We start from the raw sequence: 25716 nt of genomic DNA on the forward strand, positions 1-25716 counted from the left end.
GACATGGGCTACTTTCAAGGCAGAGATTTCTGAATATATCCTGGAATTTTAAAGAAGTTTTTAACAAACTTTTCAAGTGCATTAGAAACTCTACCAAAGTTGAAGGCATTGAGGAACCTGGTAAGAAAATATTTCTGAAATTATGACCCAACAAGTCATCTACTCACAACTAAAAGACACACAGCCTCTATACATAGCAGAAATATTAATTAGAGGCACATCACAAAGAAACCTGGGAAATTAAGACTGTACACTAGCCATGTGAGGACAAAATCCTGATACATAGAAACGTTACCTTGTTATATAGCAATGTTTTCTAAAGCTTAACCATACTGTTAACAGTAAATACTATATGGGATGCTCAAAAACAATGTTTGCACTTTCAGTGTCCCTAGGTTAGAAAACATACTTATTTTCTCAGTGATGAAAATGAATGCTTTATTTTAAAAAAAAGGCCAGATAAAAAGACAATACCTCCTTGATAGTAATTATTCTTTAAAAAAAATTATCCCATCTTTGACTTCCTAAGTAATTAAAGGCAGCAAATGTACTATTATGCCTTTATTTTCTCCACAACAGCACTATAAGGTAGGTTGGGCAGCGAAAGTGACTGGCTTTAAAGCATCTATGTCATATTACAAGAAGGTCCAGATGTAAATAAAACCCATTTTTTTAACTAATAAACGAAGCTTTGACTTCAGTCAATGGATTAGGGAACTTTCCAAATATAATTGGCAATGGAGCATTGTACATAGAAATAGTTTAAAAGGGATACTGGTTTGCACTATAAATGACAAACATTTCCAACTCAGTCAAGCAACTTTAGATTGGAATCTCCTTCTGAAACGTTTTCATTGGGTGTGTGGGGCAACTTTCCTGCTTGTTACAGAATAGCAACAGGAAATGCTTCCTCTGCTGGTTTCTAAGTGTTACTATTCATCAAGTCTCGGTTGTTTTTTTTTTTTTTTTTTTTGTGCGTAGAAAAAATCCGATTTAGTTTGTAGAAACAATTGTAAAGCACACCGTTTTTCTCCCTTCCAAACAACAACAACCGCTCTTTAAGCCACAAAACAGACCGAAACAAAACAACCCTTAAACACATCTTGCTACCCGTCCTCTGTGATCCACGTGTCCCCTTCTCAGGTTGTCGGGAAACCGAGCCCTTCTTCCTTCCCAGGGACTTCATCCTCCGTCATGCACTGCACGGACACTGCGCAGACTGTGACCTCAGAGGACAAGCCGCTCCCGTGAAGGCCTCTGGGGATCGGAGTCCCAGAACCCGGGAGCTCGCTGCTATTCGGATCAAGGAGCGGACTCCATTTCCCAGCAGGCTTTCGGCGAGCCGAGCGGCAGACGCGAGTGTGAGTGGACGGTGCGGGAACTCAGCCGTCACGTGCAGTACGAGGTGCGTGTGCCGTTGATGCTGGAGGAGGAGGAGACGACGGAGACGCCGACGACGGAGAAGGAGGAGGCTGAGGCTGCTCCGCGCGGGGGCTTGTTGTTGTTGCGGCAGCCGCGGCTCGGCCCGCAACACTTCCCTGGAAGACCCCCGAACGGCTCGGCCGGCCACCACGATGAGCGACAACGATGACATCGAGGTGGAGAGCGACGTGAGTGCCTCGCTGGTTCCCCCGCATCCTTTCCTCTTTCTCCCCCTCCCCCCCATTCTTTTCCTTCCTTCCCCGACCACGTCCGGGTTCTCTTCTTCCCCTTCCTTCTCTCGGTCGCTCAGGCGGAGATTGTCAGGCGGCGGCGGGCGCGGCTTGGCTGAGCGGCGCTGACAGTAACGCCTGTCTCTCTCTCTCTCTCTCATATATTGCAGGAAGAGGAGCCGAGGTTTCAGTCTGCGGTACGTCTCTCTCTGCCTTTCATTCGCTTAATTCCTCTCCCCCCCCCCAAAAAAACCCCCTCCACCGCCTTCCTTCCCGGACCCCCAAGGCAGAGAGCGCGGCCCGGCAGTCAAAGCCTAACCGGGGTGGGTGGTTGGGTGGGAGAGGGGGGCATAAAAGGAACTGGCAGAAGGGAAGAGGAAGGGGGAGGTAGCCTGGCCGTGTGTCCCCCTCGGAGCCTGGCTCGGGGGTGTGGGGCATGCGAAGGGGCTGTAGGGGACAGAGAGGTCTGTGGTGAGCGGGGGAAGGCCAGGCGTTTCTCTTTGTTTTGGAGGAAAACTTTCTATAGGCAGCTCTGCCTAGTGGTCGGTGGCAGAGGAAAAAAAGATTAGGAGGGCAGGGCCTGTCGCTGTCAGCTGTCTTCTGAGCCGGATGAGTTGGGCTGGAGCAAAAAGCCCGAGGGTGGAAAAGCGGTGTGTTTCCTACTGGAGCTTTGCAGAACAGGTCAAGAGTCTAATTCAAAACAGGTCAGGTGGAGGTTATAACTACAGGTAGTCCTCGACTTACCGTGGTTCGTTGAGTGGCTGTTCCAAGTTACGACGGCACTGGAAAAAAAATGGACTCGGGGACGTTTTTCACACATACAGCATCCCCCGTGGTCATAGGATCAAAATTCAGATGCTTGGCAACTGGTTCATATTTGTGTCGTGAGGTCATGTGATTGACTTTTGGGACCTTCTGACAAGCAAAGTCAATGGGAAATCCAAATTGGCTTAACAACCATGTTACTGACTTAACAAATGCAGGGATTCCCTTAACACCAGGCCAGGCTGGATGAGGTTTACTGCTTACCAACATCAGCAGAAAGCCAGGCTGGTTATTTTGAAAGGAGGAACCGAGGATACTATAGACCAGAGGTCTTCAGACTTGCTTTAAGACTTGTGGACTTCAACTCTCAGAATTCTCCAGTCAGCAAAGCTCCAGCATAGCTGGCTGGAGAATTCTGGGAGTTGAAGTCCACAAGTCTTAAAGTGGCCAAGTTTGAAGACCTCTGCTATAGACAGTCTAGGAAACAGGAGGGAGATTGGCAGGTTAGTGCTATGGCAGGGAAATGGCACGTGGAGCAATGATTAAGCATTATAATATCTTATACTGGTATTAAATATCAGCTGAATATGTTTCAGAGTGGCAAAGCATTCTCTCTAAATTACAGTGGCATCTAGTTTGAAAGACTTTATGTCTTAGTGTCTCACCAATTACCCCTGTAGGCTGTGGAAGAACACTTTCTTCCTCGCTGCTGTCAGAATTTAATGAGTGAGAAAATGGGATTTCTCTTAAATTGGAGTTAAAATGCGCTAAGATTATTTTTTAAAAGCTGTACACCACAGAAAATTTCCTTAAATTAGCTCCTTGTAACTTCAGATGTTGGATAATATCTATAAAATATTCATTATCTACATGTAGAAAAACATAATTGGTTGTACCACTGATTCTAACAATGAATTGCAGAGTCAAAAGGTACTCTTTCTTGAAGTCTGCATTGTAATACACAACATCTTACTGCATACAGTTTGACTTGTGAATTACTTAGTGTTGATTGCAATTGAGGTATAAAAAACTTCAAAACATAGTAATAGAAATAACAACAACCCTCTTTGTAAAAAAGTAACCTAGTAATACCATAACAAGTTTTCTTATCTTGCCAGTGGCGGTAGTTATAGTGCAAGATGGTATGTGATTCACAGAAAAAGTTCTTTCGGGTTGCTTTCGTTTTGCTCATAGATGCAGTAATATCACCACTGTGTTGCTGAGTTTTAAATGCTTGTAAATAGTGATATATTTACCTATGGACTGGTTATTAATTTATGTAATTTTATTTTTTAACTAGTTAGATAAAAATGAAGGTAGAATGACTGAAGCATAGACTTTTTTAAGCAAAAGAGTCGACTGCCATTAAGCTTAAATAGCTAATTAAACATAGCTAACTTTAATCAAATTTTGTATTTTGAAATCCAAATTTTTATTGAATGAGATTGCATGCTAACTGGTTGTTATAATAAATATTGATTTGCAGCTGGTTGCATTTTTGTACATGAAACATAATTTAAAATATTTGGTGCATGTTTCTATGCATCTGAATAATATTTAAGGACATGTATGTTACTGTATACAGTAGGGTTGTACAAGGCCTCAGATTTAAGGAAAAAAGATTCTCTGGAATGTGAGGGGGTGTATCCTTCTCTACAACACCTTAAACACAATAGGATTTCTCTGGAGATTGTGCTTAGAGGAAACTTAGTGTTCCTGGAAAAGAATTGTGACAGGTGCTACACAAACAGCCTTGTTTGTTCAGAATTACCTTTTTCCTTCAAATCTGAAGCCCTGCAGAGCTATGCAATTCGTGCAACGGAACTAAGCAAGAATGTTCATTTAAAGACTGCAACTGCATTCTAGCACACAGCAAACTGGAAGTTAAGGCCATTAAATAATAGGAATAACTTCTGAGTAATATGAATAAGACTGTGTCATAAGTGTTCAAAATTTATAAGAACTAAATATGTGGTTTTTAAAAACTTTTGAACAGGATGGAAAATAATACTGTTTGATTAATAGCCATTAAAAGCCATACCTTGGCAATCGAACCATGAGACCAGGAATGTCAAACTGGATTTCTTCAACAGCCGGATCAGCATTATAGTTCTCTGTGAGCCGGCCACGACAGGGGAGAGACAGAATGGGACAGAACCTCCTGCATCACCTTGCTGGTCAAAATGTACCCCACCTCCCACCCCGCTTTTGGCCTGGATGGCCTCCTGCAGCACCTTGCCGGCCGAGACGGGATGCGGGGGACCATTTTGGTCGGCAGAGTGCTGCAGGAGGCCATCCAGGCTGAAAATGGGGTACGGGGGCGCGCAGGGGCCCCCACACCCTGTTTTGGCTTGCCAAAGGCACCACGGGCCAGTTCCAGCCCACAGGGCTTGAGTTTGATACCCCTGATATAGATTATGCATGGTTTTTGTGATAAAATTAAATTTTAATTGATTTTATTATCTCTGGTGACTTTCTAGTTATTGAGTTGGTTCCAGAGCTCCTCTGACTTTAATTCTTTGAGGAACTTCAGTTGTCCAGGTTGATCAATTGAATTTGCCAACAACTCCTTGCCTCCCGAAAAATTATTCTAGGTAGTTGCAGATTTCCTAAAACAACGTTTGTCAGGAGAAGAATTAAAAATTTGGGTCGGGTAAAAATATTTTACCTCTACATTTTTCATTAACAGGAAGATCTCCTGGATTACATTTCGTTCTGCAAGTAGAGCCCTTTACTCTGGACCCATAGCCCAGACTTCTTTGGGAAGTCAACATTGCATCTTGTATTTCTTTCAGGTTACATTTTTCTATAATATACCACATGAGTTAAGATGTCAATATTTATATCAAATGCCAGTTTATTTTATTCATCTGAGTTAATTGTTGAATGGTTTATTACCTATGATGAAAAGGAGCTTGTCATTTATTATTTAAGATATTCAGCTTAGTTTTTGCTCAGTTTAACAAAGGAGTCAAGGCCTCTGTTTCTTTAATAAGGAGTCACTGACTTCTAAGAAATAATGTGTTTTCTGTTTTCTTTCTGCTATATATTACTAGTTTCATAATAGATTTACAGTAGTAGAGATTTAAACTGCATCTACTTCCTTTTTAAACAATGTGGTCTAAATGCTTAGGCAATAGCTTAGTGATGCACAGAATTTAGGTTGACACACCACTGGATTGCAAAAAGTAAAAAAATGTTTTGAAAAGTATAATTGTTTACATTAATTTTGCGAATTATTTAAAGATTAATTTTTTTGAAGTTTATTTTGTAGATGTGTGCACTGAATTTAAGATCATATGATTGAGAAATTGTGCTAAGAGAAAAAGTTTGCTATTCGTGTTATGTAATACTTAATTGTGTTCAAAGTGCTGCATGCATCCTAGTAGTGTCTGGAGCATCTCTCTTCCTTACAATATTACGGCAAATCCATTGAGTTGTAATGGAGCTAGATTTAAATCCCTGGCACCACACTAAGGTGATTTCAGGCGTCTTAGAGTTTTTGCTAGACAAAACAAACGAAATTGACCTAAGTGGCTTCTGTGGTCTGGCTTGAAAGATTTAATTTTATCAGTTGAGAATCTTGGTGTACTGTATTTCATTCACTGAGAATGAATTTCCATTAATTAAAGAACAGATTTTAATATAATCCCTAGAAAATGCTTTAGGTATAGGTCGTGGAAAAAAAGAAAACCCATGGCATGTGAATAATAACAAGAGTTGTTTACAGAACATAGCCTGTCATATGTTTTTATTACTAAGCTTTGAAAATAATGAAAAGAGAAAAATAATTGGATAGACAGTATAGAGTAGTAGACTATATATGTAAATATGCATTGCTTCAAGTTTTAGAATTTCTTAAATATATATATATATATATGAGCATGGGAGATGTTCTGTCCCAGAACATTCAAACCTCCAAATAATAGGCCAATCCAAGTGGTGTAGAAATGGGTCATTCTATTTGTTGGATCTCTTCCAGAGGATTTGTAAATTACTAGTTCTGAGGCTGAAGTGACCCATTTTAGTTGCATGTGTATGATTCCATGACATAATATATTTATATTGCCCTAAAGAAAAGTTGGGTGGCATTTCTTAAGTATACTTTAAAAACAAGCAGGCCAGTTTTTGTATAATATTGAGAACAAACTATAAAATCCCTTCTAGTCTTAAACTTAGGGGAATGAATATTTGAATTAGACTCTATGAAGAATGTTAGGAGCATCGTTATTTTAAATAGTTGAAAGAATATTCATTCTTATCTGGAGGTACAGAATTAAAAGTCTAATTTTTTCAGAACTTATTCAGCAGGTTGAAAAAAAGTATCTGAATGGTATTCCAAAATGGACAATTCCTGTGTTTGGTATATAATACCTAGTATTTCCAAATCATAATATAGCTGAATGGCATCTATTTTGTACCTGAACAAAATAATGTCATCCGTGATTGTATTTATTCACCTAGTTTCTGACCTCATCTAAAATCAGCATATGACAGTTAGGATCACATGCCATTATAGGTAGTCCTCGACCTATGAACACAATTGAGCCCAAAATTTATGTTGTTAAATGAGAATTTAACTGAGCTTTGCCCCATTTTACAACCTTTCTTGCACACAGTTGTTAACTGAATCACTGCAGTTGATAAGTTAGTAACTTTGTTGTTAAGTAAATCTGGCTTCCCGATTGACTTTGCTTGTCAGAAGGTTGCAAACGGTGATCACATGACCTTGGGACACAACAGCAGTCTTAAGAATGAATCAGTTGTGAAGTTCCGGTTGACGTCGCGGCAATGTCGGACATGAAAAACCCCAATTAACTATTTTTTTTAAAGCTCCCAAAGGGGAAAAAAACTTACCCAATAGAACAGGGTCTCCAACCTTGGCAACTTTAAGACTTGTAGACTTCAACTCCCAGAATTCCTCAGCCAGCTTTGCTTTGCTGGCTGAGGAATTCTGGAAGTTGAAGTCCACAACTCCCTGCCTGCTTGATTGCAGGCAGGGAGATTCAGTTGCTTGCTGATGCAATTGATTGCAGGGATTACAGCAAGGCATTGCGACCAGCAGCTAAGGTAAGCAAGCTGATGGGGGGGGAGGGATTTTTGCTACCGATTAGCAGGCAGAGCCATTTAAAAGGAAAAAAGTTTTTTTCTTTTACATGGCTCTGGCGATCCAAGCTGAGTTGCCTGATTAGCAGGAGCTCAGCTGGGATCCTCAGAGCTTGGCTGATCAGAGCCATTTAAAAGAAAAAAAAGGCTCTGATGATTGCACGGCTCAGCTGGGCATGGGGGGCAGGGCAGGGATTTTTGCTACCGGTTCTCCGAACTGCCCGCCACCATCGCTACCTACTCACCCGAGCTGGTCCGAACCGGGAGCATTTCACCCCTGGGCTAAAGTCACCTGTAGGGGTGATGAAAAGTGGAGGGATGCCCTGCAGGTCACGGAGAGCAGTGGCTCTCCTGCTTGATCCAGGGCTAATTCCCTCTCAGCCGACAACAAAGAGAAATGGCAGCCATTATGGCTGCTGTGAAGCTGGGGCCAAAGAAACAGACAGTGCTGGAGCAGTGTGTGAACAGTGACTGGAACTGGATGAGGTGACTTTTTTTTCTATTTAAAACCTACCCCAAAGAAAATAAACTATGAAAAAGGGACTCTTTGAAGAGTTTGTTTAAGCGGTGAACAATTACAGAGAGAAAAATCATAGACCTGAAAGGAAACAAAAGGATATTAGGAAGAAATTGTAAAACCTTTAAAAACATAGAAAGATTGGATCTCTAATTTTTATTGGCAATAAGGCATTTTAAAATGTTGGAATTACTTGTCAGAATTTTGATTATTTGTTTGAATAAATACAAACAGAACTTGTTAGAATCTATGCAACATTGAAGTTAAACACAAGGTGCCATCTACTGGTGAATGGAATACATTATATCTCTACAACCCTGAGATGTAGTGATAAGACAGAGGAGAAAGTGGAAATACTACTGGAATGAATTACCTACTGAGCTCTGGACGGCTCCTGATCTCCGCTCCTTCCGTCGGGACTTGAAGACTTGGCTTTTCAAACAAATAGGCTGAGACTGATTTCGGGCTTTATTATTTACTACTAATTAATTATTTGGATTAAATTATGATTTTATTGTATTTGTTTCTTAACTTGCGTTCGCCGCCCTGAGTCCTTCGGGAGAATGGCGGCATATAAATACATGTAATAAATAAATAAAATAAATAAATAACACCTGAAGGACTGCTGTGCTATCTATTGCTTTATATTTATCTATTCCATGATTACTGGACTCTAACATTGAAAATACTGTAGACATCTAAGCAAAGTGACTTTTAAATATCAGGAGTTATGATTGAACTTATAGTGGGGATTTAAGGAGCCATTTTGAAATTTTCCTGGATTACCTAAAAAGAGCTAAATTGATTAACAGTGGGACATAAAGAACCATATTACAATACTTCCGGAGGAGCAACATCAGGACTGAGTAAATGGTTTCCAGATTGACTTTCTGAGGGCAAAAATAATTGAGACTCTGGGGTAGTGATAGAACATTGACAGATTATTGAGCGATATTTGGATTTATCAAAAAAGAAGGCAAGATGTTTCATCAGGGGGAAATAAGTGGGTTGCAAAAAGAATTGGTGGCAATATTTTGAGTATCATTCATGATACTATGACAAGGAATCACAGGAAGATAATGGACTTAATGAACATAAATGGGAAGTTAGAAAGTGCTTCACAAGGAATCATGAATAATGATCAAAAAGCCCAGGAAATAGAGGTGATAATGGAGAGACCAGGGGAAAAGGCAGAACTAAATAAACAAGCAAAACAAGATAAGAGGGAGAAGGTAATAAATATTTATGAAGCAATTCAGGGAAAATATATATTAAAAGACCAAAAAATAATACTGGATAAACAGAAAGATATCTTTGAAAAGAAAATGGAGAGTTGGGCAGATCCTCTGGAGGTTTGGCAGCGAAAGATACTAGAGATGGAAGAAATATTTAAGCTAATCAGGAAAGAGGTAGACAGTGATGAAGACTCAAGGGAATTTAGGAGGCAAGTCAAACAACGAGTAAGAATTGAAATATTAAAACGGGCAAGAGATGATGGATAGAGGAAACATTTTGTAACACAAAATTGACTAGTATAGAGGCAGACACAAGAAATGGGAATATTATGCACATTTTTTATATAATATATTTAAAGTAATAGCTAGACACAAAGATTAGAGGTTGAAAGAGGGTGATATTATGTACGTTCTAATGATATTGTTATTAGAATGGGGGACTAAAATGTTGAACAATTAAATAATGAAGGCTTATATCTTAATACAAATATGTATAAGAATATTATTACAATTACATAAGTATAATTTAAATAACAAACAATATTAATGCTATTATTATTACCTGTATTCAAATGAATGATACCCAGATGCCTCATTGTTCATGTATTGATATTGACGTATATTCAAAAAAAAAAAATGAATCAATTGTCAAGCCTCTGAATTTTGATCACATGATTATGGGGATGCTGAAAAGGGTGTAACTGAAAAATGGTCATAAGTCACTTATTTTTTCAGTGCCATTGTAACTTTGAACGGTCATTAAATGAACTGTTGTAAGTTGAAGACTGCCTTTATTTCTGTTCTGATTTGAACATACATAAAACCTGTATAACATACAAGTTGTGATTATAAACAAATAGCTTCTGATACACAAAAAAAAACAATGTTGATTTCTTTCCTCACTCTCTTTTCATGCCAGGAACTAAGTTCTTGGACAAATTATTTTGAAAATAGCTGATAAAAGTAGTAATGGCACTAGGCCACCTTGCTCTGATGAATGGAAGCCAGTGTTTTTGTGCTCTCCTTATTCATCAGCATCTAGCATGGTTTCTGCCAACCAGAACTCATTGGATTAGATCTGGCAGCTTTTCTTAAATGCAATTTGCTTGCTCTCAATTCTTGCCAGTAATTCATTACAGCAGAGTCAGGTACGATGTTCGATTATAGCTGGGTTCTGTTTTTATAAAGTAATTATAGAAACAGGACAATTTAGCACACTATAACTGGCATTACTTTTATTGTTTTGATGGGGAATCAGACTGCTCGGGGGTGGGGGAGAATCTTCTTTTGGGTTGATTTTATACGTTTGTACAATTTCTTTAATGTGCTCCAAAATTACAAACTTTGGAAGGAATGACAAGTAGTTTACTTAATGGTCGAAGTATTTTGAACTGGGAATAAGGGCACAATAAGAGCTTCTAATAACCTACTATGCCCTTTTGATTAATGAAGCTATCTAAATGAGTTGTCTGTGCATTTCATTTTGCAGTATAATTACTGAAAATGCCAGCATTGTCAGGATTTGTAGATGAAATAATACAAGAATCATGTGTAATGAGGCAGTTTTATGTAGTATAACTTTTTGTTTTCTTTTTAAGGTTCCAGTTAAAATGCTTTATTGTAATCTATTTTCCAGATAAGTCACATATATTCAATGGATCAATTATTATATATGAAGTTACAAAATTGTGATTGCTATGGTCTGCAAAGGATTTCCTATGATTACAGCATATACTTGTGAATACATTACATACATGCAGTCAGTAATCATTGCTCTCAATTTTGTTCCCTTGGTAGCAGATTAATCACCATTTTACATTTATTTCCAATTGATGGTACGATAATGAATTTGATTATATCCACTTAACACCTGAAATAATTTTAAACTCTAGCGTGTAGTTTGGAAGGTGGAACGAAGAATCTGTCTTGCTATTTCCCCCCCAGCTAATTTGGTTTTTTAAAGCTATTTGGCCCAGCTATTAAATCATTCCTTTAAAATGTTATATATTGTATTTATCTATATCATTTTCTATTTGTGTTCAGATGAGAAAATTAGTGATTTTTAGTTTCAAGTTATCAACAGTTTTAATGCTAGTACACTTTTTTCTGTTATGGTCTTAATCCAGACTTGTAGGAAATCTGTGAGTTTCAATCCTGATTCTTGTTCATGGATATAATTTATTCAAGGGATTGGCTTGTACCATTCTCCTTTTATGATTTCTGCTGCATAATAGATTCTAGCTTGATCTTGGAGTTTAGTGTGGGTGTTAGCAGTTTTTCCTAATCATTGACAGAGAACTACTTTTTTCTTAGTGTACATGGTGAAATAAGACTTGTTGGACCAGTAATGAGTATCATTACTTCCTTTGTTTTTTTTGCTTGTGAGCAGAAACAGTTTCAAGTAGCTGGAGTACTTTGTCTTTTCTGTCACAGTCTGGGCCTTTGAGTAAGCATATTGTGGAGAAGCACCATTTTTTTCAGACTATAAGACGCACCGGAGTAGAAGACACACCAAGATTTTGAAGAGGTTGTTGGAAGAAACAAGTTTTTGCCCTCCTGGCCCCCAGGAGCACTCTGCAGGCCTCCCAAACCCTCTGTGCGTCCCGTTTTTCACAAAAACAGGATGCGCAGAGGGTTTGGGAGGCCTGCAGAGTGTTCCTGGGGGATGGGGAGAGCAAAAATGCTCCTGTTTTTTGCCTCCCAAACCCCCCACACGTTGCGTATTTGCCCTCCCCAGCCCCCAGGAGCACTCTCCAGGCCTCCCAAATCCTCTGCAGGCCCCGTTTTTGCAAAAAATGGGCTTGTTTTTGGCGAAAACAGGACGTATGGGGCGGAGTTTCAAGAGGCCAAAAATTGTTGTATTTGGTGTTTAAGATGCACCAACATTTCCACCCTCTTTTAGGCGGAAAAAAAGTGCATCTTAAACTCCGAAAAGTACGATAATTCAGAAGAGAACAAATGTTGCTTCTTAGTCTGGTTCCGCCTGTAAATTCCTGTCATGCTGAACTGAACAGTTACAGAAACATTGCTTGTACTTTGGATTTGGGGTCCAGACACACCCAGAGTGTCCTTTTACATCTGTGGATAGTTTCTATGCTCAAAGTTGACTGTGGGATCATTGCCAGACCTTTGTAGCTCAAGGCTACCTTGGAAGCAAACCATCTACTCATCGTAATTTGATTTCATGTTACCACCTGGATTCAAACAGCAATGAGGATTAAAACAAAAACCAATAGTTGTGAACAGAAGCAGAGTGATGGAGATGTATTTGCTGCAGAAACTGAAAACTGATTACTCTCAATTTGAGATTAATGATTAATTTTGAACTAATCTTAAAAGAAAATTAAATTTAAAATAAGTTCTTATCTATTGAACCATTTTGTTCCACATCATCCTCTGCTAGAAGTATTAACTATTTTTATAACATCCTTATAAAGGAAGACAAGTAATTGCTTAGATGGCTCTATGAAAATTGGTATGATGAGATATGGCTAGTGATGTGTTGAATTTAGTTAGTGATGGTCAGCTACTTGGAACATGATGACTAAGATCTGGATTAATGTGTGTCAATTGTTAAACTGATAATTTTATTGCCCAGGAATTCTTTTAGCAATCTTTAAAACTTTGCAGTTATGGTCATATTCTTTACTGTTGATAAATTCAGGTTGAAGAAATTATTCTATTTGTATAGAACATATGCTTAAAATAATAACAAAATATTTATGAAAAATGTAATTTTGAAATTAGACATAAAATCTTAAGAGTACAATTATACTGCATCTAAAAATCAAGTAGTTATAGTTGCTTTGTAATGTGTAAATGAAAATTTTTGTGTATGAACCAGGTTATATAACAGTTCTTACTCAAAAGTTTTCATTTTTGCATTACAGTTGTAACCTATATGAACAGAGAAAGAAGCCATTGCAACTATCCTCCAGCTCCTGATGCCACTGTATATATCACAACTTTAGAACTTTAGCATATATATAGTTATTTGGGAAGCTTTAATCTATAGATATGCCTATGGTGATTTCTGAATAGAGGTTATATTTGAACTAGTTAAGATTCTTTCAGGGTTTCCTGCTGTGTTTTGGGAATTTTCAATGAGACCTCTCTTTGTTCATTTTTCACTGTGAGCCTTTTCTGTAGAATAATACCAAGAAAATAGGCAGTACTACTTGGAATTAAAATAATTTATTCCAGGGAAGAGATACTTATCTGAATAAATGTGACCGACAGAAAATGTTTGACAAAAGCCCTTTTTTTATTAATAAAACTTATTTTTCATGATTGCAGTTGTCCTGAATTGTTTGGATGATAATTTTGTTGACCAATTTGTTTCTTTGCAGGACTTCGACTTCCACAGCTCTTCCTTTTTCCTTATATTTCATGGATGCAGGGGAAGCCTCATGTTTTTATGCCTAAAGTAATACTTGTTATTTGTTGTTTGTTTTTAATTTCCTAGGCTGACAAACGTGCTCACCACAATGCTCTAGAGCGCAAACGCAGGGACCACATCAAGGATAGTTTCCACAGCTTGCGGGATTCTGTACCTTCACTTCAGGGAGAGAAGGTGAGTTTATTGAGAGAAGTGATATGCTTTCTGTGCACTTCATTGAGCACAAGGAAGTTGCATCCCAACCCTGTTATTTTTAGTAACTAAACAAGAAAGGACCAGGGCTAGGAGACAATTCTGCAAGGGTCCCAGATAGTCTTCTGGAATAAATGTCCTTGCTTCTTTGGTTTCTTTAGTTTGGTTTCTACTTTTTGTTATGCTTTTAAAAATAAAAATGAATCACACTGTAGTAAGTACTTTAATTATCAACTATTTCCAAGTAACTGAACGTTTTCCTCTTTTAAGGCTGGAGTGTTTTTCTGCGGCTATCTAGAACTGATAGGATAGTACACTTCTCTACATATGGATAGCAAGATATTTTTACATTTTATGACGTGGTTAAAAGTTATTGCAGGTTATTCATTTTTTGCCCTAGGAAAGATTTATTTAGTTTAAAGTTTGAAGCTATAAAAATGAATTGCAAATGAGAGAATTTATAACATGGCTGAACAAAAAGAAGAAGTAAAAGAGGGCCTTGCAATGAGTCCTCAGCTTTTTTCCCCTTAACCCAGGGAGTTCTATAACTCTCCTTTCCCCCGCTGATGGAGTTTAGTGTGCACAGTCATTTCAAGTTTTGTCTTGTCTATGAACAATTGTTATTGTTTAATTTGTTGTATTGTGTTCTTTACATTGTTTACTCTGAATGCAAGCTACAGTTTAACTGTATTTAAAATAATTAAACTAGCATTTAAATTTGTGGCTTAGCAGCCTTCAATTTGGATAGGATAATTTTTTTTATTTTTTTTTAAATTTTATTTATATGCCGCCCTTCTCCGGAGGCTCAGGGCGGCTTACAATGTGCTCAGCAATAGCCTTCATCCTTTTGTATATTTATACAAAGTCAGCTTATTGCCCCCACAACTGGGTCCTCAATTTACCTACCTTAGAAAGGATGGAAGGCTGAGTCAACCTTGAGCCTTGGCGAGATTCGAACCTGCAGTAATTGCAGGCAGCTGGTCTTAATAACCAGCTTAATAACAGGGTGCCTTAGACCACTGTACTACCAAGGCTCTTAATACTTAAGTAAACTCATTATTTGACTTAATCCCAAGATTTTAGAGAGTAAGTGCTTTCCATGTAATAGTGAGACATTTTTTTTTTAAAGAATTGTGAAGTACCTAGGATAAATACCAGACTGGTACATGTTGTTCAGTTCTTCATTTGGCAACTCCTTCCAGTAAGCACAGCTAAGAAATCTGGATGGCTTCTCTCTATGGATAGCTCCTCTGGATGATTTGTAATCCAAGAATTTTATCTTGTTTCTCTTTGAAGTCAGAAGGCAGGAAGAAACTATGGCTTCTGGCTATGATTTATTGAGAAAAGTGTAAAAGTTACTTGTTTTCACGTCACGGAGAGAATGGTAGTTGCTGAAAATTTCTGGCTTCCTAATGGGTGCAAACATGAGTAGTGTTTAAAACATGAGTTATTTTTCTTTCTCTTTGTTTGACATAATGTTAGCAAATAACTTTTGATATGGCTAAAAAAGCTGTCCCAGAAAGAACGAGGAACAGGTATCCTGTTAATCATCATAAATTAAAATCCCTTCTGAGTTGACTGCAGAAGCTTATTATAAGATAGTTCACTTGGTAGACAGCATTTTTATGTGTAGTCACCTCTAATGACTCTGTGTCGTAGACATTGTCAAGGCACACCCATGTATTAATCATGCTGTACAGGAAAAGTTTTCAAGACTGAGATCTGATACCTACATAACTTGTTAACTAAAATATGTGGGCAGACTTTCTGCTTTTTTATTCCTCTCCAAGATGAATGCAAGCTGCTATATGCTTAACACTGGAATTTTACAAGACACTGCTGAAAGGTTTATGGCAATTTTGGTAAGAACGAATGAGTTTGACAATCATGTTCCATAAATTGTTGGTAGCATTATATATAGGCTTCAGCCTTTTGCTGAATCAGGAAAAACCATTCACATAAGATTGAACAGGAAAAATCCCTCCTGATTCTGGCCTTTTCTGATACAGAACAGGACATATGGGTATAAATAATTACTGTATGCTGGACATTTTCTTGCTGGAAAGATTGAATTAGGAACTTGAGCAACCAAAGAATTGTTATTCTTGATGCACATACACATGGTTGGGCAACCTCAGCATATATTTATATTTGTGTTTGTATGTGTATTTATATAACATGCATGCACATTAAACAAGATAATATTCCTAGTTTTATTGGTTGACTGCATATTCTAATGCAGTGATTCTCAACAGTTTCTTCATCACAAACTCCCTTTAAATACCTTTTGTGGCCCCAGACCATGGCCCCAGACCACCAAGACTTAACTTAAGATTTAAATCATAACATTTCTTCAAGTCTTCATAAACCCCCTAAGTTGACATTGCCCCCCAGGGGTCTGTGGACCACAGGTTGAGAACCACTGTTTTAGTGCAATGACTCATAAGAGATATGTGTATATAATTATGAGTAAAGTTTGCTCAAGATGCTAATAGTTTGCTATGCTAATTGGTTACAATTGAAAATAATGATTACATTAGCAATTTAAATTATGAATTAAGCAAAAAGTTTTACTGTGACCTCAAATTGAAAGAGTCTCAAGAAATTCCATTCTCAAAGGAGGCCTCACCAGTGTAGTATAGGGGAGTACTACTTCCCTTCATTTTGATAGTATTCTTCTATTGATGCAGCCCAGGATTGTGGTGTTGTTTTTTGGTAGCTGCAGCATACTGCTGACTCATACTTAAGTGATGGTCCATCAGGACACCTAGATCCATCTCACAGGCACTATTGTTGAATCAAGTACTGTCTGTCTTGTACCTGTGTATCTGGTTTATCCTGTCTAGGTATAGGACCTTACCTTTCTCGCTACTGAACTGCATCTTGTTGGGCCCAATTCTAAAGCTGGTCAAGATCCTTCTGAATTTTGAATGTGTCTTCCAAAGTGTTAGAAATTTTCTCCAGATTTGTGGCATCTGCAGATTTGATGAACTTCTCTTCAATCCCCTCATCTATGTTAATTATGAGGATATTGAAGAGCACTGGGCCCAAGACAGGACCTTGAGGAACCCTACTGCATTCTTCCCTCCACATAAGTATAGCTCCATTAAAGACTACGCACTGAGTGCCGTTGGTCAGTCAACTGCAGATCCATCCATCTGGTAGTGGTACTGTCTATCCCACATTGTTCTTATCTTAGCAAGAAATAGGCTCCGGTCTACTTTATTGAATGCCTTATTAAAATCTAAGTGTACTATATCACATTTCCTTGCTCTGCTAATTTAGTCACTTTATCAAAGAAGGCAATAAGAGTTGATTGACATGATCTGTTCTTAACAAACCTTAGCTACACTTTCTATTTTATATTGAAGTGCCCTTCCTTTTTACCACTTCTTCCTCATTGTTGAATTCATTATTTTGGGGCTTATGCTTTGGGACTGTTTCTAGAAATTGGCTTCCTTCCTTCTCCAGATTTAGTTGAAATCCTTCGGATGACTCAAGCTGTTTTCCAAACACATTTCCCCCAGTCCTTGTGAGATAGAGTCTGTCTCTTGCCCGGAGCCTATCATGTAGGTGGTGTAGCTCATGGTCCAGAAATCTAAAGTTTTCTTGATGAAACCATCCCTTGAGTCATCAGTATACCTCTGAAATCCTCCATTCCCTCTTTGGATGTTGACTTTCATTGCAAATATGGATGAAAGCACCACTTGTGCACCTGAGTCTTTTGCCTTCTTGCCTAGTTTCTTATAGTCCCTTGATTTTTTTCAGGCTCCTTTGTCCCAGCATGAAAGAGGAGAAAAGGATAATTCATTACTTGAATAAATGTCCTCACATCCTTGATCTTTGAACCTGGTCTGCAGTTTGTTGATTCTGTTCCTGTGAGAAGGGAGTCATCAATCCACCACATGTCTTTCCTCTTTAGGACATCCAGAGATTTCTCTTCCCTGTAACAGTCTGAGCTACTTTTCTTCCTGTTACTGGAACACTTGATGAAAATCCTTCTCCAGATGTCTGTGTGTCTTTTTCCAAGGAGAGAAAATGAAATGGATTGTTAAGCTCCAGTGACAAGGATAGTTTTTTTGGGAGAGTGGGATGTTTGAAATGTGGCCATCCTTTTCTTCATCTCCATTTTTTTATGGTAGTTGTTTCTTCCTTACTATGATAAGTTTCTAGAGACTTCTGCTTTTCCCAGAAACTGCTCATTTTCATGGATGAGTCTCAGAATGGATATATGTTCCTCTAGATCTGTGGACTTCAAATCCCAGAATTCTTGAGCCAGAATGGCTGGCTCAGGAATTCTGGAAGTCCACAAGTCATAAAGGACCATACTTCCCCACCTCTGCTCTAGACCTTCCACGTTTTCCTCCAGCAATTTGATCAGTTTGCACTTGGTGCACGTATAATTGAAGTTCTCAGGCAGGAATACAAACACAGCACACATTTTGCAGGTCACCACAGCGCCTCTTTCTCCATGACTTTATTACTTTTAACAATTGTGCATATCCAAATAGATATTTCCCTTGTAGATTTCCTGATTTAGATGTAAGATTTAGCATGTAGGCCACTAGTTCGATACAGTGAGATGGTCCCCATTATCTTTTATTTACAGTGAGCTGATCACTCTCCCAGAATCCTCTTGTGGTATGCAATTACTCCCAGTGAGCCAGCTCCCAGGCCACTACTTGGATCCATTGAAATGAATGCGCACTTGTCTATTGCTCACAGTGAGCTCCTCTTCATTGTCTTAGAATTCTCCAATGGTATGCAAATGCTCCCAGTAAAATAAATATGCAGAAGCAATTTGCATTGTGAATATGTGAGGTTTTAGTTTACAACTATCAAACATAAGTTCTAATTCTATAAAATAAGATTTTTAGTTAAAATCACATTAATCTAAAATAATTACAAATGTTTTTCTTGATAGTCATTCTCAGCTGAATTAGCAGTCTAGAAAAATAGTTTTAACTGGTTTAGATAGATGTATTTAGAAATCAGGAATAGATTGATCTCATTAGTGTATCAGAACTAATATCCTGTTAAAAGACTGTCTATGTAGTCACAATATTCAGAGTTATATTTGCATCTGTTTTGTGCTTATTTATTTATTTAGAGCATTTATATCACCCATTCGGTTCCAATATTACAAAATAACTAAAAAAATATAGTGACCAAAATATTCTCTGCTCATCCTGATCCAAAGACCTAAGGAAAAAGCCAAATCTTGAGTACTTTCTGAAAGCCTGTAGCATTAGGGCCAATAATTAATTTAATTTATTACCAATTATTTTCAATTATTTATTATTATTTGTTTATTATTTAAATAAATACTCTTGTGATGAATAAAAGTAAGCAGTGTTTATAATACTTAGAATTTTAGAATTTTTGGATTTAGCTTGGTCTTGGATGTTCCCAGTTTCCCAGTTGAAACTATGACTGAGTCTGTCCATATGTTGGAATATTAAGGTGTTTTCTTTGTGTCTTCAGACTACTAATTGGTATTCATAGATGCTCTCTGCTAATCTTCTGCCTGACTCTCCTACATGGTGGCTGTTACAATCCTTATACTTTATGTGATGTATGAATCTTGGTTTTTTTTTCTTCTTGAACTACTGGGTCTTTTGATTTAGTTAGGGTGTTTTGGAGGACCTTATATTTTTAAGTAAACCAAAAAACATTAACCAAAAAATAATCCATCTGACAGTTTGTGAGCATCCTAAATCATGCTAAACCCAAAAAAACCTGCTAAGGAATTCACTGAAACTTGGCATTCAGACAGATCAGTCATAATAGATACATAGAGATAAACCACATTTACACACTATTTAAAAGAGATAATAAAAAAAGCTAAGAAGGAAACCAAAAGACCAGAACACATTCTCTCTAGCAACCAACACCCAGATGAGTAAGGATTACACCAGATAAACAATCTAGTAGGAAAACAATACTCTAATCAGTGTACTACAAGGTGAAAACCACACCCCTACAAATACTGGTAGAACACGCTACAGTATATACACAGAAAGCAAACCCCATAATCAGATAGCACTGATGATGCTACCTAGTCAAAGAGCATTTGCAAACAAACAACCAAGCTCAGCGAGCACCAGGCATAGCGCCATAATGGTTTAGTTCAGAGAACTTCATTTTGCTCTGCAGGGACCACTTGGAGGAAAATAAAAGTTTTGTGCGCTCAGTGGGCTGTTCCAAAACACTTTGTAAGTATATTGTGCTCAAAGACAATGAGAAACTCAGAACAGAATTCTGTCATTCATTTACAAAAAAGGAAAATGGGAGCAAAATTATTCCAATTTGTCCTTTTCACAATCAACAGGACAGTATTTTACTTTCCATATCACACTCCAAAATGTAAACGTTCAGTACAACATGCAGGTACTGAAATATATGAATGCATAGATGTCAAGGACTGTAGGCTTGAAAGACTATAGGTAAGATATTTTACAATCATGAGTGCCTTACAAGAAGAGATGTACAATTTGCAAACATATTGCTGCGGGGTTTATTGGATAGTTCCGTTTGTTGAATGAAGCTATGACTGGCAACTTGATCTCTTGCAAGGAAGCTGCTGTACAACAGTTGAGAGTTTTTTCTGCTTTGCTGCAGAAGTTCTTTTGAATGCAGGAGGGCTCACCTACAGAGTAGTTGACAATACAGGGAATGATCATGATAGAGCTCCCTTTAGAATAGTTGCTTAATGCTATAATCAGCAACTATTAACAGAGTTCCTATAGAAATAGGAAGTGAGTATGAAGTTGGAAAACAGATGATATCCTGATATCTAATTAAGAATGTTAATACTAAGTTTGTGATTTAATCAAATTGGATTATTTTAATAATATATTTATTATCAAATATAGTAATATATCTATGTAGCCATCTGTCAGAATTATATTTTATATATCAGAACTAGGACTTTATTTGGTGTTTTTTTTCCACAACTATTGCAACAGGCATCCCGGGCCCAAATCCTAGATAAAGCCACAGAATACATCCAGTACATGCGCCGGAAAAACCACACACACCAGCAGGATATTGATGACTTAAGGCGCCAGAATGCCTTGCTGGAACAACAAGGTCAGTATGCCTGAGCTGGGGTCTTCATATTCATGGATCTAAAGGTTATGCTATCTCACAACAAAGCCCTCTATAGAGGGTTTATGGATCAACATCTAATTACCTGTGTTGAATAAAACTGTGGTGGTGTTTAAAAAGCTTAAAGGTTTTAGGTGTTGGTGGCATGTATCAGTTTTCATGCAGTCACTTGGTCTTCCTTCCCTGGAAGGATCCTTTATACAAGATTGAAGCAGACCAATAATTTACCACTAGACAGGTCCTAAGAGTTCAGTAGTGCACACATATAAGTATTTCAAATCTAACTGTGCCCTGAAGTGGCTAATTTGAAGCACTTGTAATAACTTACAATTCAAGTCTAAAAACATATAACAAAAACTATAACTATGCATAATGGATATTTAAAAAAAAACAGTGGATGGTAGAGTGCTTATATAGAAATATATATATAGATATATTGTGGGAGAAAACCCCAGGCATCATTCTGCATTTCACATGCCACTGCAGAAGCAGCTTCCATTTTGTCTCCATACAGATTGTATTTGTTGCTTTTAGCACCATTCTCAAGTAGGCTGAGATTGTTTCAGTCCTCAAAAAAAAAACATTTTGTTAAAAAAATATAAAATGCAGAGACTTCCCCAGCATACTGGGGCTGTTTACCTATCTAAAGCTTGAGAATAGGCAGAGTAAAGTAAATCAACTATTACTCACTATTGTGCGCAATTATTTCTATTGCTATAATTTCTACTACTCTTGGCCTTCAGTAGAATGTGAAATTAATTATTCAATGCTTATGCCAAATTAACCCGTTTCATATCCCCAAGATGGATCCATTAATGTAGCATTCCATATTCTCAATTGGATTGATATTTCCCATTCACACACAAAGCTTCTGTTTCATTGCTTCCTGGAAAACCTAAAGCAGGGATTCCTAAACCCTCAACACACCTCACTTTAGTGTACACACCTTCCTTAAAAATACAAACACCAAACTGAACTCAAATGAACAATGAAAGCAATACAATGAAACTTTGGGAGCAATGTATTGATTGTAATAATGTACAAAAAATTCTCCACACCACTCCTGAATTCTTCTTTCTGCAAGAGAGACAAGCTTCTTTTCAAGTAGTTTGTAACAAGAGAAGATGATTTTTCTTTCAGGGCAAAAAACAATATTTGAGGGAAACTAGAATAGATCTAATGGACTTTAAAATTTATGTTTTTATTTACCATTGTAATAGTATGACATACTAAGATCAACTTAGCGTAAAAAGTTGTGGTATTTTATATATGGAATACAAATATATATACTATTACTTTTTTATTCAAGTAAGTAATATATATTTAGTATTAGAAATAAAGTGGCAAGCTGCTGCTTTGTGTTTGAAGTTCCCAAACTTCAACAACTTATGAATGAGCAAATTGTTGTAATTGGCTAGGGAAGAAAATGTCAGCACTATAGATTGGAAGAAAGAAGTATTGTTATTAAAATAATTCATAGTAATAAGAAATAAAATTTAAATTGACACAACAAAAATATGAGAGGTGGTTTCTCAAATCAATCATAATTAAAATTCATTCTGAGGAAAGATTTCAGTTATATAGGATTTCAGAAGTTGGTGGAGGGAGAAATCTAAAGGAAGGGTCATAAGAAACAGTTTAAGAGGAAGCCAACAACTCACTGGAAATAAGACTTTATTTGGGGTGGGGGGAGGCAGAGCCCTATGACCTAAAAAAAAAAAAGGCTACTATAGCCTCCAGTATATTCCAGGATCCATGATATTGATTGAGAATTCAACTAGACTCAAATTAGCACTGTTAACCCTATTGGAGGTAAGCTGCTTTGTGGAAATTGCTTGCTTTGAAAAACAGCTTTAAGTACTTAAATTAATGGCAATAAAGAGGTCAAGTGGTTGCCTCCATATTGTTTACCTCGTACACTTCGCTTGCCTTTCTCACATCCATTTCCATATTCTTGATCTTACCTTTTAGTTCGTGCACTGGAGAAGGCAAGGTCAAGTGCTCAGTTGCAGGCCAACTATTCCTCTTCAGACAACAGCCTCTACACCAATCCCAAAGGCAGCACCATCTCCGCCTTTGATGGTGGCTCTGATTCCAGTTCGGAGTCTGAGCTGGAAGAGCCTCAGAGTCGGAAGAAACTTCGTATGGAGGCCAGCTAGAAGAAGACTTGGTTTCCGCTGCCATTAGACACTTGCTGGCTGATTAAGGACTTTCCTTTTTCTTTAGTAGAGGCTCTCGGACTGCAGCTTCCTCTATTCCTTATCCCTTTCTGGCCCTTTTAAAGTTAACCCGACTCTGTGGCTTGGTAGATTACCGTATGGATGACACCAGCCATAGCTTAGAGCAGAATGCAATTCTGCCCTGCGGCTGCCGGGTTCTAGTTACCAGGAAAGCCCAGACCAGTTGATTAAACTGATGTCTCTGAGATTGCCTGGCATGTGTGGGGATAGTGAACTCTCCATGCTTCCACTAGAACTTCACCAGCCTCTGTTGCTTTTATCAAAATATTGCTATTTATAATAATAAATCCAGATAGCCCCAGAAGAATCTTGGTAAAGGAAAGAAGCATGCAGAAGCATGTATGGATGATCCTTCTTGCCTGAAGGGATGATGCAAGATTCACAGAGAGGCATAGAGATTCATTTCCTTTTTGTATTTTGGCAAATGACGAATTGGTATTTATTTCCTCCAAAGGAATCTCTGTCTGGCCAGATTCCTCCTCCTGCTACGGACATTGGTAATGTGAAGCTACAGATTCAAACCATGCTAAATTCTTCCCTTTTCTGTTTTGAATTTCTCAGAAACAGAGCCAGCTTTTTTAATGTAAATACACACAAGCTTTGTTACTTGGTACTAATAAATGCATTTAAAGTGTGGACCTGCTCTCTGGCAAATGGGCCAGTTTCCCATGTGAATTAAAGAGGCCTAAGCTGTAAGCAAGCAAAGGCCTCTTTGCGCGTAGGTGTGTGTGTGTACACACATATGCATGGATATGCACATGCATGTGTGTGTGGTATGTGTGATATTTTTTTGTCTTCTTTCCACACTTGTTTGTGACGTTTTCTGAATTTAGCGTGTACAAATGTAGCTTGGTCTCTGTCCAGGTGTGAGTCTATTCCATGGAACTGAAGTATGTTGTACATACTGCCCAAGAATTGTCTTGCAAGTTAAGGCTTCCCTTTACTATAAGACTATAAATAAAAAATATTTTATCCTTTTGAGTGGTACTGGTGTCTTTATGTAATGGTTGCAATTCTCTTGTTTTCTCCAGTATTAAGATGGATGATACTTTACAGATTCCAAAACACAGAAGCTAAATCCAAAATGATCTTTTGGAGAAAATAGGTATTGGTTCTCATTTACTTAATATTTTTCTCACTTTTTAACTGGGCTATTTCTCAAAATGGTTCACAATATTCACCAAATATAGTCAATGCACATACAGTACAATTCAGTAAATAAAAATTCAGTTCAGTGTCACCAGGAGTAGGTGTCCAATAGTTTATAAAAAGGGCTGGACTCTAAATTTCATCATCTTTGCCTATCTGGAGATTGCCTGGACTCACCAGTCCTCTTGCAGACACCCTGCAGACACACACATAGATAAGGATCAAAGCTTTTTTTATTTTGTGGGGGAGGTTTAAGAAGATGCAACATGTCTTAAGATTTCTTAGTTTGCAAGAAACAACCATTACCAAAAAGAGAGTGTGTGTGTGAGAGAGAGAGAGATAATCCAGGCTTCATATATTTCATTTCTCCACAGGTAACTCACAAAGTCATTAGCCATATTCCCTATGGTTTTCTTATGATTAGAGAAATTTTGCTTTCTCCATGTATTTCACTGGATTATTCGGCATTAGATCAGATATAGGATAACTGAGAACTTGATAACATTTTTAAAAAACTTTAGGAGTTTGCAGATTTATGACTGGAATTTTACAAATTTATATTATCAGCCCTTGTGAGATCTGCAAGACTTGATCCCCAAATAAATGTTGCTAGATTGCAATTCTAGATTGCTAGATTGCGACTCCAGAGAGTTTGGTCTAGAACAGTGGTGGGTTTCACTTACCTTTGCTACCAGTTTGCACGTGCACCACTTCTGCGCATACGCAAATCATATTTCATGATGTCTGGGCGGGTGGGCGGAGCCTCCTGCCACTGCTGCTACCGGTTCGCCTGAACCAGTAGCAACCCACCACTGGTCTAGAGCCAGTTTGGTCTAGCGGTTAAGGCATCAGGCTAGCAACCAGGAGACTCTGAGTTCTGGTCCTGCCTAAGGCATGAAAGCCAGCTGGGTGACTTTGGGCCAGTCTCAGCCCAGCCTACCACACAAGGGAAATTGTTGTGGGGAAAATAGAAGGAAGAGATATGATCACCGTCTTGAGTTTATTTCTAAAAATAATGAAGGTGGGATATGTATACATACATGCATACGTGTGTGTGTGCATCCGTGTAAAATATATTGCAAAACTGGCCAGGTTCATGTGATGCTACTATTAGGTCAGATCAGTACAATGTCATCCTTAGAATTAATACATTCAGATTTTTTGAGGTTGTATATAGGTCCTGTAGTGCTTTTACAGTTATTTAGAAAACTAATTTCATTTCAGTTGCTACACTTTTGTTTTACACTTTTAGGAGCCACATTGCTCCTAAACATCCTATATTTATTATTTTGTGCCAATATATCCCATTTTGGCTAGCCCTGAAAGCATAGTATGGCTTCATTAATCTTAA

General features: G+C 37.9%; 1 protein-coding gene across 2 annotated transcripts; it reads left to right on the forward strand.

The window, feature by feature from the left end:
- Positions 1-1325: 1325 nt before the first annotated feature.
- Positions 1326-24193, forward strand: MAX (MYC associated transcriptional regulator X). Of its 2 annotated transcripts, none has more exons than XM_034433852.3 (4): positions 1326-1610; positions 13741-13848; positions 20835-20958; positions 22948-24193. In XM_034433852.3, the coding sequence occupies exons 1-4, from the start codon at positions 1575-1577 to the stop codon at positions 23133-23135; spliced, it is 456 nt and encodes a 151-aa protein (XP_034289743.1). In that variant the 5' UTR covers positions 1326-1574; the 3' UTR covers positions 23136-24193. The 2 variants fall into 2 exon arrangements, with proteins under 2 accessions (XP_034289743.1, XP_060543822.1); XM_060687839.2 differs by having other exon boundaries at positions 1364-1610; positions 13741-13847; positions 20828-20958.
- Positions 24194-25716: the final 1523 nt, after the last annotated feature.

Source organism: Pantherophis guttatus, chromosome 1 (genome assembly GCF_059756535.1).
Source record: "Pantherophis guttatus breed Tessera chromosome 1, ASM5975653v1, whole genome shotgun sequence".
Classification (NCBI taxonomy): Eukaryota; Metazoa; Chordata; class Lepidosauria; order Squamata; family Colubridae; genus Pantherophis; species Pantherophis guttatus.